The sequence below is a fragment of the Arvicola amphibius genome, chromosome 2, assembly GCF_903992535.2.
Source record: "Arvicola amphibius chromosome 2, mArvAmp1.2, whole genome shotgun sequence".
Lineage (NCBI taxonomy): Eukaryota > Metazoa > Chordata > Mammalia > Rodentia > Cricetidae > Arvicola > Arvicola amphibius.
In genome coordinates, this window is record NC_052048.2 from 61,046,597 (window position 1) to 61,061,415 (window position 14,819).

Below are 14,819 nucleotides of genomic sequence, written 5' to 3' on the forward strand. Positions count from 1 at the left end.
AGCCCTGCTTCACATTTATCCCCACAGCAGGAGCAGGGCACAAACTATCCTGTTTCACAAGTGGAGAAACTGAGGCGTATAGAGTATACACAGTGTGTTTCCACTGTTTATGGAGGCAGGAATGCCCCAAAGAGACAAAGTCTAGCTTCAGAGCCAGGTTCCCAGGCCTGTGTTAGACCCCGTGCAGGCAGCCTTGTCAGGGGCCCCAAGGGCAACAGGAAACCGGAACCTGAATGCTTGGGTTTTGTTGTTGTTCTTCTGAGACAAGTTCTCATGTAGCCCAGGCTGTCCTAGAATTCTCTTCGTAGCTGAGGATGGTCTTGAACTTCTGATCATCTTGCCTCAGCCTTCCAAGTGCTGCCATCACAGGCCTATGCCATCGTACATGGTGGGGAGTCGTTGCTCTTAAAGACTGACTCTCCTCAAAGAGAAAAGCAAGCGTGTAGAAGACACTAACAATAAGATGGCATGAGAACACAGTTCAGCACCCACTACTAAACAGATACAACGGACAGAGTGTTGATTTTCAGTGTTCTTGAGGGATGATTTGAAAAGAACATATAAGGAAATGGGAGCTGGGTGTGCTGGCACACACCTGAAATTCCAGCTCCTGGGAGGCTGAAAAGGGAGGATTGCTTAGTTTGAGACCAGACTGGACTGTGTAGCTTTGCCTTGTCTTAGTAATAGAGAGAAAGGGGGGGGGGGGCGGGGGGAAGCAAAACCAAACCAGCTTGTTCTGTTGAGGCAGAACCTTGAGGGAAGCTTGGCACAGCACAGGGTCGGGAAAGAGGAGAGTAGACAGTATGGGTGGCTGAGCAGCGTAGAACCTGTCTTTGGAAAGGCAAAGCGATGTCTTCGGGTCAAGACACAAGGTGTTGGAAGGAGGGCTGTGTCAAGCCGTGCATCCCAAGTTAAGGCATGAGGATGTTCCTCGGGCCTCCCAGGTCATCAAGCAAAGATACTGTAGCAGAATCACTATTGCCTTGTCTTGCCTTGCTGGACCACAAAGAGCATCATCTGATGTAAGATTTGTGCTCCCTTCCTCAGGGCTTAGGCACTGATGACAGCACCCTCATCAGAGTGATGGTTTCTCGAGCAGAGATTGACATGCTGGACATCCGGGCCAACTTCAAGAGGCTCTATGGGAAGTCTTTGTACTCTTTCATCAAGGTAGGGTACCACAGTGAAGACAGGGCCTGGCCTTGGGGTGCAGCACCACAGGTCTCTCCTCGTAGGCATAGCATTCCCAACCAAGACGGCCCTCTGCCCATCTGGGGCCCCTCCTTTCTCATGGTGTACAAGCAATAAGTTCATGCTGGCCCCAAACACGGATGAAAATTCTGGAGCGATGATTCAGCACTGCTTTTATTCAAAGCCTGTGTAGTACAACAAGCCCCAACATTTTAAGGAATTAGCCTGTTGTAGTGAACAGAGTGTAGAGAGGAAACGTCACCCCTTACCTCCATCTCAAATATCCTTCTACCCAAAGGTTAGGATCAGAGATAAGGGGTAAGCAGTTAAGAGAACTGACTGCTCTTTCGAGGGACCCCAGTTCCGATCCCAGCACCCACATGACAGCTCACAACCACCTGTGACTCCAGTTCTAGAAACCCTACACCCTCTTCTGGCCTCCATGGGTGCTTGCATACATGTACACAGATGCATACATGCACATTTGTGCAGAATACCCAAACATAGAAAGTACAAAATAAAGGAAATGTGTATTAGCAATAACCTCACATAATTTATTCCAGTGTGTGATATTGCAAACCTTAGGGCCTTTGTATACCAGTTGTATTTACAGTTTGTCTGTAGACCAGTTACAGACGTAAAAGACCTATCTATGTCTGTAACTGGTCTACACACCATCATCTGAGCTCTCAATTGCTTTTATGATTTCGATTTCTTTCCTCCAAGATCTGTCCCCATGCCTGCATGGCAAAAGTTGTGTGCGATCATTTGCTTTCTGTTGCTATGTAAATGCCATGCCAAAAACCACTTAAGGAAGACATAGTTTATTTTGGTTTATAATTCCAGAAGAGGGAGAGCAGGCCAAAGGAGCAGGAAGCTGGCTGGTCACATTGCATCTAAACACAGGAATCAGAGTGAACAGTGAACAGAATAGTAAGGGCAGGCTATAAAACCACCAAGCCTGCCCTTAGGGACGACCTTCCTCCAGCAAGGCTCTGCCTTCTGAAGGTTCCATAGCCTCTCCTACCAATGCCTCCCAAAACACATGAGTCTACGGGAGACATTTCTCATTAACAAACCCACCATAAATATCCATGATCTACATGTTTCTCACACACGATGCTCTTCCCTGTAAGAAACAGACAGATTCTCACAGTTGGTCACCTGTTCTCATGGGAATAGCCTCTTCTCCACAGCACTGAATTCTGGGACCTGAGGCCAACCGCAGCTATTCCCCAGGGTGAATACTTCTTCCTCCTTAGAGCCCTGCATACAGTAATTGCTGTCGCTCATGGTTCCTCATTCAAAGACAAAAATTGAATAAATACTTGTGTGCGCACACGTGCGTGCATGCGTGCGTGCGTGCGTGTCTGCTAAGGATTGAACTCAGGGTTTCAGGTTCTGTACCACTGGTACATTCTCAACCCTTAATGAATACTTTTCAGAGCACATCTTCCTCATTTGCCTGGTAATGATGGCAGAAGCAGCTGAAGCTAGAATCGTTTGCAGGGCCAGCAGGGTCTGCTGGGAATGTGAGCCAGCATGCCCCTCCCGCCCGCACCTTTTTGCCGTTCTTGGCACCAGACAGCCAGGAGTTCTAAGATGGCGTGGGTGTGGTGAAAACTGATTCACCCCGCACAACCCCTCATTAACTCCTTTGCTTCTTTAAGAAGCCTGGAGAGTCTCGTAAAAACAAAGCTGAAACTAATTTCCGAGACGCCTCAGTTGCTTACACAGCAAACTTCTCATCAAGATTTGACCTGTGAATTAAATATCCTGAAAAGTAGGGAATCCACTGGCCATGTGAGGGCTGCTATCAAAAACAAAGAGTCTCAGGCATGGGACATAGGGCTGGGGGCGGAGGGCTCAGTGGGCAAAATGCGTGCCATACAAACATGAGGCTCTGAGTTTGGTTCCGCAGCACACCCACATAACAGAAGCAACAGTGAGCTTTGGTCACCCCAGTGCAGGCAAAGGCAGAGACCCCAGGATCCCCGGGCTGCTGGTTCGCGTGTCTCGCCCAGGTGGTGAGCTCCCGGTGCAGCGAGATCGATACCTTGTCTCAATAATGTGTGGAGCGATAGGGCAAACGCGGGGTCAGGTCGGGGAGGGACTGAGAGAGCAAATTGTCGCAGAGCTTTGGAACTCCTGCCTGACTGAGCTGGTTAGTTGTCAACACGACCTGAGCTACAGTTATCTGAGAATAGGAAACCTGAGCTGAGAAAATGCCCCTCCCAGGTTGTCCTGTAGGCCAGCAAGCCTGGGGGGCATTTTTCGTCAACAATGATGGATGAGGGAGGGGCCAGTCCACGGTGGGTGGCGCCTCCCTTGGGCAGGTAATCCTGGGTGTCTGAGAAAGCAAGGTTTAGCCAGCCATGGGGAGCAAGGCAGGAAACAGCATCCTCCATGGCCTCTACTTCAGTTCCTTCCTCCAAGTTCCTGCCTTGAGTCCTGCCTTGGCTTCCCTCACTGGACTGTGACCCCGGGGTATATAAGCCAAATAGACCCTTTTATCCCCAAGTTGCTTTGGTCGTGGTCTTTATCATAGCAACAGAAGCCTAACAGGGACAGCTGCACCAGAAGACAATGACGAAAATACCATGGCAGAAAGCAACTTTAATACATGCTTGTTCTTTCACAGATCCATGAGACAAATTAATAATATATTACTACTCATTTTGACAGATATTAAAATTTGAATCTTAAAGTCAGAGGCTCCACCTGTTTTGGTGTCCAGTAAGAAGTTATTGGGCTTAGAATATTGTTTGCTTAGTGTATACATAAGGCCCTGGGTTCAGCCCCCAGGGCCAAAAATATAAATAAAGAATAAGGAAAACCACAATGTATTTATTAGGCCATAAACATTTCCATGTAGACATTATAGAACCTCTCTGGAAGACTATTTTGCACCTCATATGAAAAGTATTAGAAAAATCCATAATTTTAATCTAGTAATTTTCATCTTATGAAAATGTATTCAAAGCAAATTATGAGGAAAATTCATAAAATCTCAACTGCAAGGTACTTTATTCAGCAACGTTTTTTACTAATAACGAAACACCAGAGACCCATAAACATCTGACAACAGGGATGGAAATGTTCTGTAATCGTTAACTAATAGTGTAATTAAAAAAATCAGGATACAGAGGTTGGGTATATATGGTTCATTGGCAGAGTACTTGTCTACACTTGCCTAGCATGAGGATGGCCATGGGTTCGGTTCCTGGCACCACCAAAAATAAAAAGAGCTGAATGAGGACACTGACGATTACTGTACTACAGTCTCATCCCATAGGGAACTACATGCACACAGAAAAGACTGGGGGATGGGAATGTGTCAGAATGTTTACATTGATCCGTACATGGTATTAGTGGTGTCCCTATGTTCTCCCCCTCTCTCTCTCTCTCTCTCTCTCTCCTTCTCTCTCTCTCCTCCCCTCTGTCCCTTCATCTCTCCCTCCTCTGTGGTTTTTCAATACAGGGTTTCTCTGTGTAACAGCCCTAATTGTCCTGGAACTAGCTCTTGTAGACCAGGCTGGCCTCAAACTCACAGAGATCCCCCTGCCTCTGCCTCCAGGGCTGGGATTAAAGGTGTGCGCCACTACCACCCAGCTCCTATGCTCTTCTTTTAATTATTTTTTTAAACACAGAACAAGTATTATTTTTTAAAAAATTATTATTTATGTATATCTGTGTATATGTATGTAAGCATGTATGTGTATGTATGTATGTGCCTCATGTGTGCAATGTGCACAGTGCTGAAGGAGACTAGAAGAAGGTGCCAGATTCCCCTGGACCTGTAGACAACTGAGAGCACCAAGAACCAAACTCAGGTCCTCTGTGAGAGCAAGGGGTGCCCTTAGTGTATGAGCCATCTCTCCAGGCCCAAGTGTTACTTTTGTAATAAAAAAAAAAAAATTGAGGACCTGAGAAAAATCTAGCCATGTTTGAAAAATGAACATGGGTGATTTTGAACTGTGTAGCAAGCTAAGAACCACGTAACTTCTGGTAACTGTGTTCTCCTTTCTCCCAGGGCGACACTTCCGGAGACTACAGGAAGGTTCTCCTCATTCTCTGCGGAGGAGATGATTAAATCAAGACCCGGGACAGAGGCTTATTAACGCTGATTTTTTTAAACTTCATTTTTCTGCACTGCTATTAACATTATCTCAAATGCTTATTTCCAATTAAAACGCCTCCAGTTGCCTCCTATGATCTAGGCTGTGTTATTATCGTCTATAATTAGTCATTTTGATGCCTTAAACCTGTACTTTCAAAGCTTTTAAGACCTAAATGGAGATTTAGAATTAGAAATTAAAATGTTCTCCATGTCTGTAACAGATTATTTCCTCATTTGTGTTTTGCAAAGATTGAATGCACTAATTCCTTTTGGATTTTCTTTTCAGTAAGAATTTTACAGGACAGAAGTGTTCTCTTCCCTGGGCAGCCAGTCATTTCTTCATGTGGGAGCCTGGGCATCTGTTGCTGATAAATTTCACCCGATTTCCTATTTTGCACAGCTGTGGATTGGAGTTCCCACGAGCCTCCTTTCTTTGACTGTATCCATCATGTTAACTGCTAAGTACTGTGTTTGGTGTGGCAGGCTTCATGTCCCCTTGCACTGAGACCACCTTCTCCCCAAGAAATGTAGCAAAGTCACCAACTCCGCAAACAAGTTCAATCTCAAGAGAGGTTAAGTGGAGCCCAGCAGTCTGGTCGCCACTCACACCTAGCATTCCACAATCTTCGGGCTCCTGTCACAATCTCGCTCAAAGTGGGGAAAGAGCAAGACTCAGATGAGGTTCTGGTTCACGATGCTTTGGGTTGTGACTAACCTAAGGGAATTTTTTTCTTCAGTTAAAACTAATCTCTTTACCAGCCTGGTCTACAAGAGCTAGTTCCAGGACAGGCTCTAGAAACTACAGGGAAACCCTGTCTCGAAAAACCAAAAAAAAAAAAAAAAAACTAATCTCTTTAGTTTGTTGATTTGATTCCCAATGTGCCTTTTTGATCCTGCAATCATTCAGACATGGTGCTTGCATGTAATCATGAAGTTTGGTTTGTATACAACCTGAAAAATTTTTAATTAAAAAACAGTGACTTTAAAGGGATGTGTATTCTTTCTGTTTGATTTTTCCATGTCTGAGATGTTTTTCTTCCTGAGCCATGGAAGAAACTATTTTGAAGGAATCATGATACTAAACATCAACATAAAAGAATAATACATTATGTTAATCTGTATTAATTACAGATTATATTAATCTGTATAATTAATATAATCGTACGTTAGCCTGCTTCTATAAGACCAGTGTTTACACTGAGAGGCGGAGGCAGGAAGATCAGAACCCTACATAGCCAGTGTGAGGCCAGCCTGAGCACACGAGTCCCTGCCTCAGAAAAGCAAAACAAGGGCTGGGGAGATGGCTCAGAGAGTAATACACTTGCCACTCAAGCATGAAGCGTAGTGTTTGGATCCCTGTCACCAATGTGAAAGCCAGGTATAGCCAGTGAGTGTGTGCCTGTAACTCCAAGGTTGGGATGTGGAGATGAACGGATCCCAGGGGCTCAATAGCCAGTACTTATAGCCGCATCAATTAACTTCAGGTTCAGTGGAAGACCCTGTCTCTGACGATGATGATGATGATGAGGAGGAGGAGGAGGAGGAGGAGGATGTAGAGAGTACGACACTGATATTGTCTTCTGGTTTCCACATGGGCACACGCAGGCACTCTCGAGTACACACACACCCAAATAAATAGTAACACTGAGAAGGTTCAGTAGGTAAAAGCCTTTGCTGCCAAACCTGAAAAACCAAGGCTGAAACCCTGAGTTTAATCCCCAGAACCCACATGGTGGGGAGAACAAAGAATGGCACCCCTCGCACTAAAACAAAGTAGCAAAACAAACAAAACCAACAAAATCATTGGCATTTATGTATGCCAAACACTACTCACTGATATTAAATAACTCTCTGAAAATGAGTGACACTCTGCCCCACTCAGAGGAGCATTTATAGTAAACGTTACGTACACAAGTATAGCTCAGGGGGATAGAGTCAGCCCTTGCTTTCCTTAGCACCACAAAGGACAAAAGTTACAGGTGCACAAAGAACACACGTCCCTTTGTTCCTGCTGCAATGGGGCCTGCACTTTGATGTGGGAACCACAGACAACACGCTGATGTAACCTGTCATTCCAGTTAACACAGATTCGGGAACCGACGCTACCACCTCAGAACTGTGGAATCTCTACTCCAACTTCATTACCTTTTGGAAGCATTACGAGGTTCTTTGTTCTAATTTTAGTAGATGTTTTGCCTTTAAATGACATCTTAGCTAGAATTTTAAACATTTCTGAGATTGGGATAGTGTTTTGTGACTGTACTTTCAGTGGGCTGAGTTTTTCTTGCTTTAAGTGTAAATCCAGAGGAAAGGTAGAAAGTCACAATTCTTGTGTCCATGATTAGCTTAAGGAGCTACAGTTTTGTATTTTGCATATGCCAGTCTATTCCTTTGCAGCAACCCTTCTCTTCCTTCAACGTTTACCTCAACCTGCCTCAGCTAAGGGCCCTCACAATTCCTCAGGGATGAACAAACGCAAGGCCTCGGTGGCCTGCAAAGTACGCGCACAGCCGAAAAGGAGTGCAGATGGCGCATTGATGCAGTCAGTTCTGGGAAGAATTTGGCAAGAGCTCAGAGAGTTGAAAATTTCCCGGAAAATCTGTTTCCAGGGATCTGCTTGATGAAGCTTTTATGAATAATGTTCATGTCTGTTCTAAAGGAGAGTCAAAGACGAAATAACTGAAGCCCCTCGGCGAGGAAGTAGGAAAATCATGGGTCTTACCATGAGTGGTGAACATAGCTAAAGATTTAATCCAAAGTATAGTTTTAAGAGAGGAGAAAGGTTCTGAATCATAGGTTTGGGAAAGTCTGATTCCATTTAAATTACATGTCTGAATGTGCTGCAGAAAAGAGCGTCTGAGTGTCGTGTAAAGACATGCACAGAAAAAGCATGGAGAGGCGAGGATGTAAGCAGAGGGGGGTACACAAGGGGGCTTCTCATTTTCTTATCATTATCCATTATATCTCAATCAAGCTGAAGGGGGAAGGAGAGCGAATCAAAGTTAAGTGTGATAAAAGTCCAAGCCCATAGTGGGTCCGCAAGTATTTGTATTGCTCTATTTGAAACATTTCATTATTAACATTTTACTTTGGAAAGTATAGAAGGCCGGCATGGTAGCTCGTGCCTCAACTCCCAGCACTTACGGGCTAGAGTTCCAGGCCAGCCTTCCTTAAAAAAGACTCTTCCTTAAAAAAGGAAAAAGAAAGAAAATCGATGTAGCTGAATTGGTAGTGCTTAGCATTCACAAAACTCTGGGTCGGATACCCAGCAATTAAATAGGCTGCCGATGTTGCACGTGCTGAAAATCCCAGCATTCGAGAAGTGGACACAGGAGATCAGAAGTTCAAGATCATTCTATAGAGTCGAAGGTCAGCATGTAATACAAGACCCTGACACAATAAAATAACCAAATCGAAACAAGGCAGAAGAAAGAAGCCAGGAACTGGAGGCTGGTTGTGGTTCCCGATTGACACCTCTCAACAACGCGGGGTAAAGGCCGTCTAGCCAGGACAGTAGGGTCCCAGAGACCAGAAGGGGAAGCAAAGGCCATAATGACATGTCCGTCCACACACTGACTTCACAGTGCTGGAGAAGACCCCGGGCTCGAGGAAGCTCGCGGGAAGAATCAACGACAGGGGTCCCCAAACCTGTAGTGCACAAGCACCCAGCGCCCACGCCCCTACGTTAACGCCGGAAGCACTGAAGGTTTGTCCTCACCCGGGCTGAGCTCGGCGGGGGCGTGTCCGACGCTCACGCATGCGCGACCTTGCCGAGCAGGTCCCACCCCTTCCGGGGGCTCGCCGCACGCATGCGCTCTGCGGCGCGCGCTTTGTTGCGAGAACCAGGGGGCGAGGTCTTGAGGAGCCGGCGGCTGTGGCGCGGCGGGCGGGGCGGAGGATGGAGATGATGACTGCGTTCTCGGCGACGGTTGGGGCTGTGCGCGAGGCGGCTGCCGAATAGGCGGTGGGGCGTCAGGCATGGCGAGGCGGCCCCTCGGCGCTCCCTAGGCGCTGGAGCCATGGGCGCGCTGAGCAGCCGGGTGCTGCGGCCCGCGGGGCGCGCTGAGCAGCCCGAACCCGCGTCCGGTTCTGGGGGCGCGTCCCGCTGGCCAGACGCGGGCGAGGATGCGGCCCAGGGCTTCTGCTACTGTCCGGGCGGCCGCAAGCGCAAGCGCAGCAGCGGCGCATTCTGCTACTGCCACCCCGACTCCGAGACAGACGAGGACGAGGACGAGGACGAGGGCGACGAGCAGCAGCGGCTGCTAAACACGCCGCGCAGGTACCGAGCTACCGGCAGCCGGTGCCCTTGACGGGAGAGTGCGGGGCGGCCGCGCGGGAATGGTCGGTGTGGGAGCTGAGCTCGTGCGGGGCAGACCTGAGATCAGTGCGGGAGCCGGCGCGTGCTGGGCAAACTGGGGTTAGTGCAGGAGCTGGACGTCTGCAGACAGAACTGGGGTCAATCCGCGGGAATCGGACGTTTGCAGACAGACCTGGGGTCAGTCCGCGGGAGGCGGACGTTTGCAGACAGACGTGGGATCAGTGCGGGAGCTGAACGTCTGCAGACAGACCTGGGGTCAGTGCGGGGAGGTGGACGTCTGCAGACAGACCTGGGGTCAGTGCAGGAGGTGGACGTTTACAACAGACTTGGGGTCAGTGCGGGAGGTGGACGTCTGCAGACAGACTTGGGGTCAGTCCGCGGGAGGCGGACGTTTGCACACATACCTGGGGTCAGTGCGGGAGGTGGACGTCTGCAGACAGACCTGGGGTCAGTGCGGGAGCTGGACGTTTGCAGACAGACCTGTGGTCAGTGCGGGAGGTGGATGCCTGCAGACAGTCCTGGGTTCAGTGCGGGAGGTGGACGTTTACAACAGACTTGGGGTCAGTGCGGGAGCTGGACGTCTGCAGACAGACTTGGGGTCAGCGCGGCAGGTGTACGTTTGCAGACAGACGTAGGGCCAGTGCGGGACCTGGGCGTTTACAGACAGACTTGAGGTCAGTCCCGGATGTGGGCATTTGCAGACAGACCTGGGGTCAGTGCGGGAGCTGAAGAGCCTAGGGTTGTGCACTTTACCCAGAATCTTCCTGAATGTCAGAGCCTCAACCTGGGACTGCAAGAACTAGCCAGAGCATCTGCGAACATCCCTAGTGGGCCTTTGCTTTCTGAGTGGGTAGCCACAGGAAAACTTGCCTGGCGTGGACACTTCTCTGTGTCCACTTGACGGACCAGTGATTGCACATGTGAAGACTGGCAGTACTGTGCGTTCCCCCAAATTAAGAATAAAGGCTTGTCAGAGTCGGCTTCTTGAGGTAGGCTCTGATCTGTGTAGGTTGCCTAAGATTTTTGAGGGAAGAATTGAAAAAAAATTGCTTGTGAAGTAAATGTGGCTTACACCAGAATGTATTTTCATATAAGGAATATATTTGCTCTTTTTTCTCTTTTAAGGTCATTGTTAGAATCACACATATGTAATTTTTAATGAATTTTTAAAAAACTTATATGCTCAGTATTTTGCTACACATGCATTGCATTTTAGTTGACAAAAAAGTCTAGGTGCTGGAGATGTGGCTCAGTGGCAGAGCTAACATATAAGTAGCATAGGTAAAAACCAGATTGCTACAAAACCCTGTCGTTAGGGCTTATGTGTGAATGTATTCACAAGGTGGGTGCACAGAAAAATGGAAATACTATTTCCACCTCATACAGTTGCGCAGACTTAGCCCCGCAAAGTGGCACACACCTGTCATATGTACACTCTGGTGGCTGAGACAGGAGGATCTTCAGTTGGAGGTCAGCCTGGGCCACAGAGTGAGCTCAAGACCTTCCTGGGCTGCATATGGTGACCCTGGAGAGAAGGGAGAGGAAGAAGGGGCTGGGGAGTGTTGAGAGCGCTCAAGTATCCAGACCTAAGAATGAGCACAAATGAGGTACCTGGAATTTTTTAAATTTATTTTTACTTATGTGTATGTCTGTATGTGGGTTTGTGTACATTCCTGCAGAGTCCAGGTGTCCAGGGTGGTGGATTCCCTGGGACTAGAGTTACAGGGATGTTGTGAGCCCCTAATATGGATGCTGGGAATTGTACTTGGATCCTGAATAAGAGCACTCCTGAGTCACCTCTCCAGGCCCACAGTGCCTGCCTTTTGTGCACTCAGTATTAGAACTCTTTGATGAACTGACCCTTATGTCATAAGATGTGCGTCCTTTATTTAGCCTTAGGGACTTAGCCACGCCTACTTCCTTTTGGTAATTGGTGTACCTGCTCCATCCTTTTCTGACCTATATCCCACATCCCATCAACCAACCACCCCATCAGACATCCCCTCCCATGACCCAGTGCCTTATCCATTCTAGGTAAACTCTACTGACAAACTATTTCCCGGCAGCATCTTTTCGCGAATGCATACACAGATGTGCCTGCATATGTAGGCCAGAGGTCAACATTGGGTCTTTCAATATTGCTCTCCACCTTACCTTTTTGAGGCAGGGTCACTTTACTAAAGTGGAGGGTCATTGATTGCTAATCTAGCCAGCCAGCAAGGTCCAAGGATCTGCCTGTTTCCTCCTACCCCATTAGGATTACAGATGCTGGTAATTCCACTTGGATTGTTATCTTCACCCCCACCCTCACCCCCATCCCTGCTTACCCCCTATTCAACTCAGGTCTTTGTGCTTGAAAAGCACTTTCTTGTCTGAGTAACTGCCCAGCCCCTGTTTGTGTATATATATTTAAGGTAGGTATGTATATAATTGAATCTTGCTTTTTTAAAAAAATCTAGTAAGACAGTCTATGCCTTTTGATTAGTTTGTAGACCATGTATGTTTAATGTAATTGTTGAAATATATGACAGAGCACATTTTAAAGAAGAGAAATTGATCTGAAAAAGGAAAATTTTAATATAAATCTTACTAACAAAGAATGGGAAATTAACTATTAAAGACAAAATATAAGAAGAAAAGATCTTTTTTTAAAAAAGTGCAGGACACATACCTATAATCTCAGCACTCAGGAGGCTGGGACAGGAGACTCAAGGTTCAAGGACAACCTAGGTTATGTTGTGAGACCCTGTTTCAAAAAGAAAGAAAAGAAAGCATGTCAGAATTCAGAGTGTGTGTGTGTCTAATGGATGTCTGGCTGCAGAGCTGAAGGTGTAAGAAAATTCTTGGCTCTGTAATTTGGGTTGCTGATTCTGATTCCTTGTCAGGTTGTCCGTTGTGCTTGCCCACCTCAACAAACCTGCCTGTGAGAAGTGTCAGCTTCGGTGCCCACCCTCACCTAGCCCTTCTGCTAACTGCCTGTCTTTACATGAACACAGTGCTAACGTTCACACTGTTCTGCAGCAGGTTTTCTGCATCATATTCACGGGTTATTTGTAAAAAAAAAAAAAAATAGAAATCTAGTGAGCAGTGTGTATTCTGACTGTGTAAAAGTCAGTCACTGATAGCAGGCTGAGGACAAGGCTTACAGAGCAGCCTATGTCAGGCCTATGTCAGGGGAAGCATTTGCTAACCTCATGGCTAGACTAAACTTTCACCTTTTGGAATACAGTGTCACTGATCCAAGTTGGGATTGAGCCCAGACTTCATGGATGGTAGGCAAGCACTCTGTCCTATGAGCTACATTCCTAGCCTCTGGGGTCTTTTCTTACTTTGCTTCCAGCTGGGCTGATTCTGTTTGTATTTTATTTACATAAATATATTTATATAAATATCTACATTTATTTTTGTTTGAGGAAGGCATTGCAACGGTACATGTACAGAGATCAGAAGACAGCTTGAGGGGTCTGTTTTCTCCTTTCACAATGTGGATTTTAGGGCTCGAAGTCCAGTCTTCAAGTCTGGTCGGCAAGGCCTTTACCTGCTGAGCCATCTCACCCCACTCCCACCCACTTCAATGTCTCATTGTGTAGCTCTGGCTGGCCTGGGAGTCACAGAGATCTTACTACCACTATCCCCTGCCTGATCCTGGGGTTGAAGTCAGTGTCACCATGCCTGGCCTGGCCCCCTTTTAAAAGTTTCTTGTTGTCCTAGAGTTTCTCGCTGCATAAAATAATAATATCCTTTTATTGTATTTTGAGATTTTTCTCACTCTTTTGAGGTACCCTTGCATGGAACCCATCTTTGAACCCTAGACCACCTACAAGGACCTATCCTTTCCTCCAGTCTGAGTCTGCCTGCTTCTAATTATTATAACTGGGGGGTTTTCAGTAGTTCAGTAGCTTCTCCCCCTTTCTTTTCTTTTCCTTTCTTTTTTTTTTTTTTTAGTTTTGTTTTTTAAGACAGGGTTTCTCCATAGCTTTGGAGTCTGTCCTGAAACTCGCTTTGTAGACCAGGCTGGCCTTGAACTCACAGATGTCTGCGCTTCTCTACCTCCCAAGTGATTAAAGAAGTGCACACCTCCCCCCCCCAGCTTTGTCATTTCAGTGAACTACATCTTCAGATATCTTCTCATGAAAGAGTGGAGAAGGCACTTTATATGACTTTACATATCTTTAAATATGTACTCTTTTTATAGCTTTTATTTTTGAAATTAAAATATAATTACATCATTTTCCTTCTTCCCTTTAACCTTTCCCCTGTATCCACCTACTCTTGCTCTCTCTCAAATACATGACCTCTATCCTCTCTAAATATATAATGCAGCCTGTTGAGTCTGTATAGTGTTGCTTTTATGAGTGTGATTTGGGGGCTGACCACTAGTATTCGATAATCAATTCAAGGGCCCTTCCTGGGGAAGACAGTATTTCTCCAGCTCTCAGCATTCCCTAGTTTCCTGTAGCTCTTCATCTAGAGTGAGGTTCAATGACAGGTCCCTCTTCCAGGTTAGTGTGTCTGTTGGTATCATCCTTTTCAGGTCTTGTTTAGGCAGCTATATTGGTGAAGTGTCTATCTTTGAAGCTTCTCTGATATTTCTAGGACACAAAAATCTCTCAGCAAATTTCCTGTTCCTCTGGCTTTTACAGTATTTCTTCCCCCTGTGATCCCTGAACCTTAGGTGCAGAAGTCTTCTTTTAAAAAAAAAAAATATTGAGCCGGGCGGTGGTGGCGCACACCTTTAATCCCGGCACTCGGGAGGCAGAGGCAGGTGGATCTCTGTGAGTTCGAGACCAGCCTGGTCTACAAGAGCTAGCTCCAGGTCAGGCTCTAAAGCCGCAGAGAAACCCTGTCTCGAAAAACAAACAAAAAAAAAATTGGTTTTTTTTTGTTGTTGTTGTTGTTGAGAGTTTTTTGTTTTGTTTGTTTGTTTGTTTGTTTGTTTGTTTTTCAAGACAGGGTTTCTCTGTGTAGCTTTGGATCCTGTCCTGTAACTTGCTCTGTAGATCAGGCGGGCCTCAAACTCAGCAGAGATCCGCCTGCTTCTGCCTCGCAAGTGCTACGATTAAAGGTGTGTGCCACCACAGCCTGGCTGAAACAATTACTGTATTTTTATTTGGTGTGTGTGTACATGTGCGTACACATTCCTGTGTAGAGGTCAGAGGACGGGAAATTGACTCTCCTATTTCACATGAA

At 46.6% G+C, this 14,819-nt stretch overlaps 2 protein-coding genes across 3 annotated transcripts in view; both read left to right on the forward strand.

Annotated features, from left to right (window-relative positions):
- The window catches only part of Anxa4 (annexin A4), a 50,570-nt gene extending 45,041 nt beyond the window's left edge, over positions 1-5,529 (forward strand). For both annotated transcript variants that reach the window (XM_038318636.1, XM_038318637.1), the window contains exons 12-13: positions 1,048-1,170; positions 5,225-5,529. In XM_038318636.1, the coding sequence (XP_038174564.1) occupies positions 1,048-1,170; positions 5,225-5,284 (183 nt within the window). In that variant the 3' untranslated portion in view covers positions 5,285-5,529. The remainder of the gene's footprint in view (positions 1-1,047; positions 1,171-5,224) is intronic.
- Positions 5,530-9,171: 3,642 nt separating this feature from the next.
- Gmcl1 (germ cell-less 1, spermatogenesis associated) overlaps positions 9,172-14,819 on the forward strand; it is a 40,790-nt gene continuing 35,142 nt past the window's right edge. Inside the window, exon 1 of the mRNA XM_038320253.1 lies at positions 9,172-9,590. Coding sequence (XP_038176181.1) covers positions 9,331-9,590 — 260 coding nt within the window. The 5' untranslated portion in view covers positions 9,172-9,330. The remainder of the gene's footprint in view (positions 9,591-14,819) is intronic.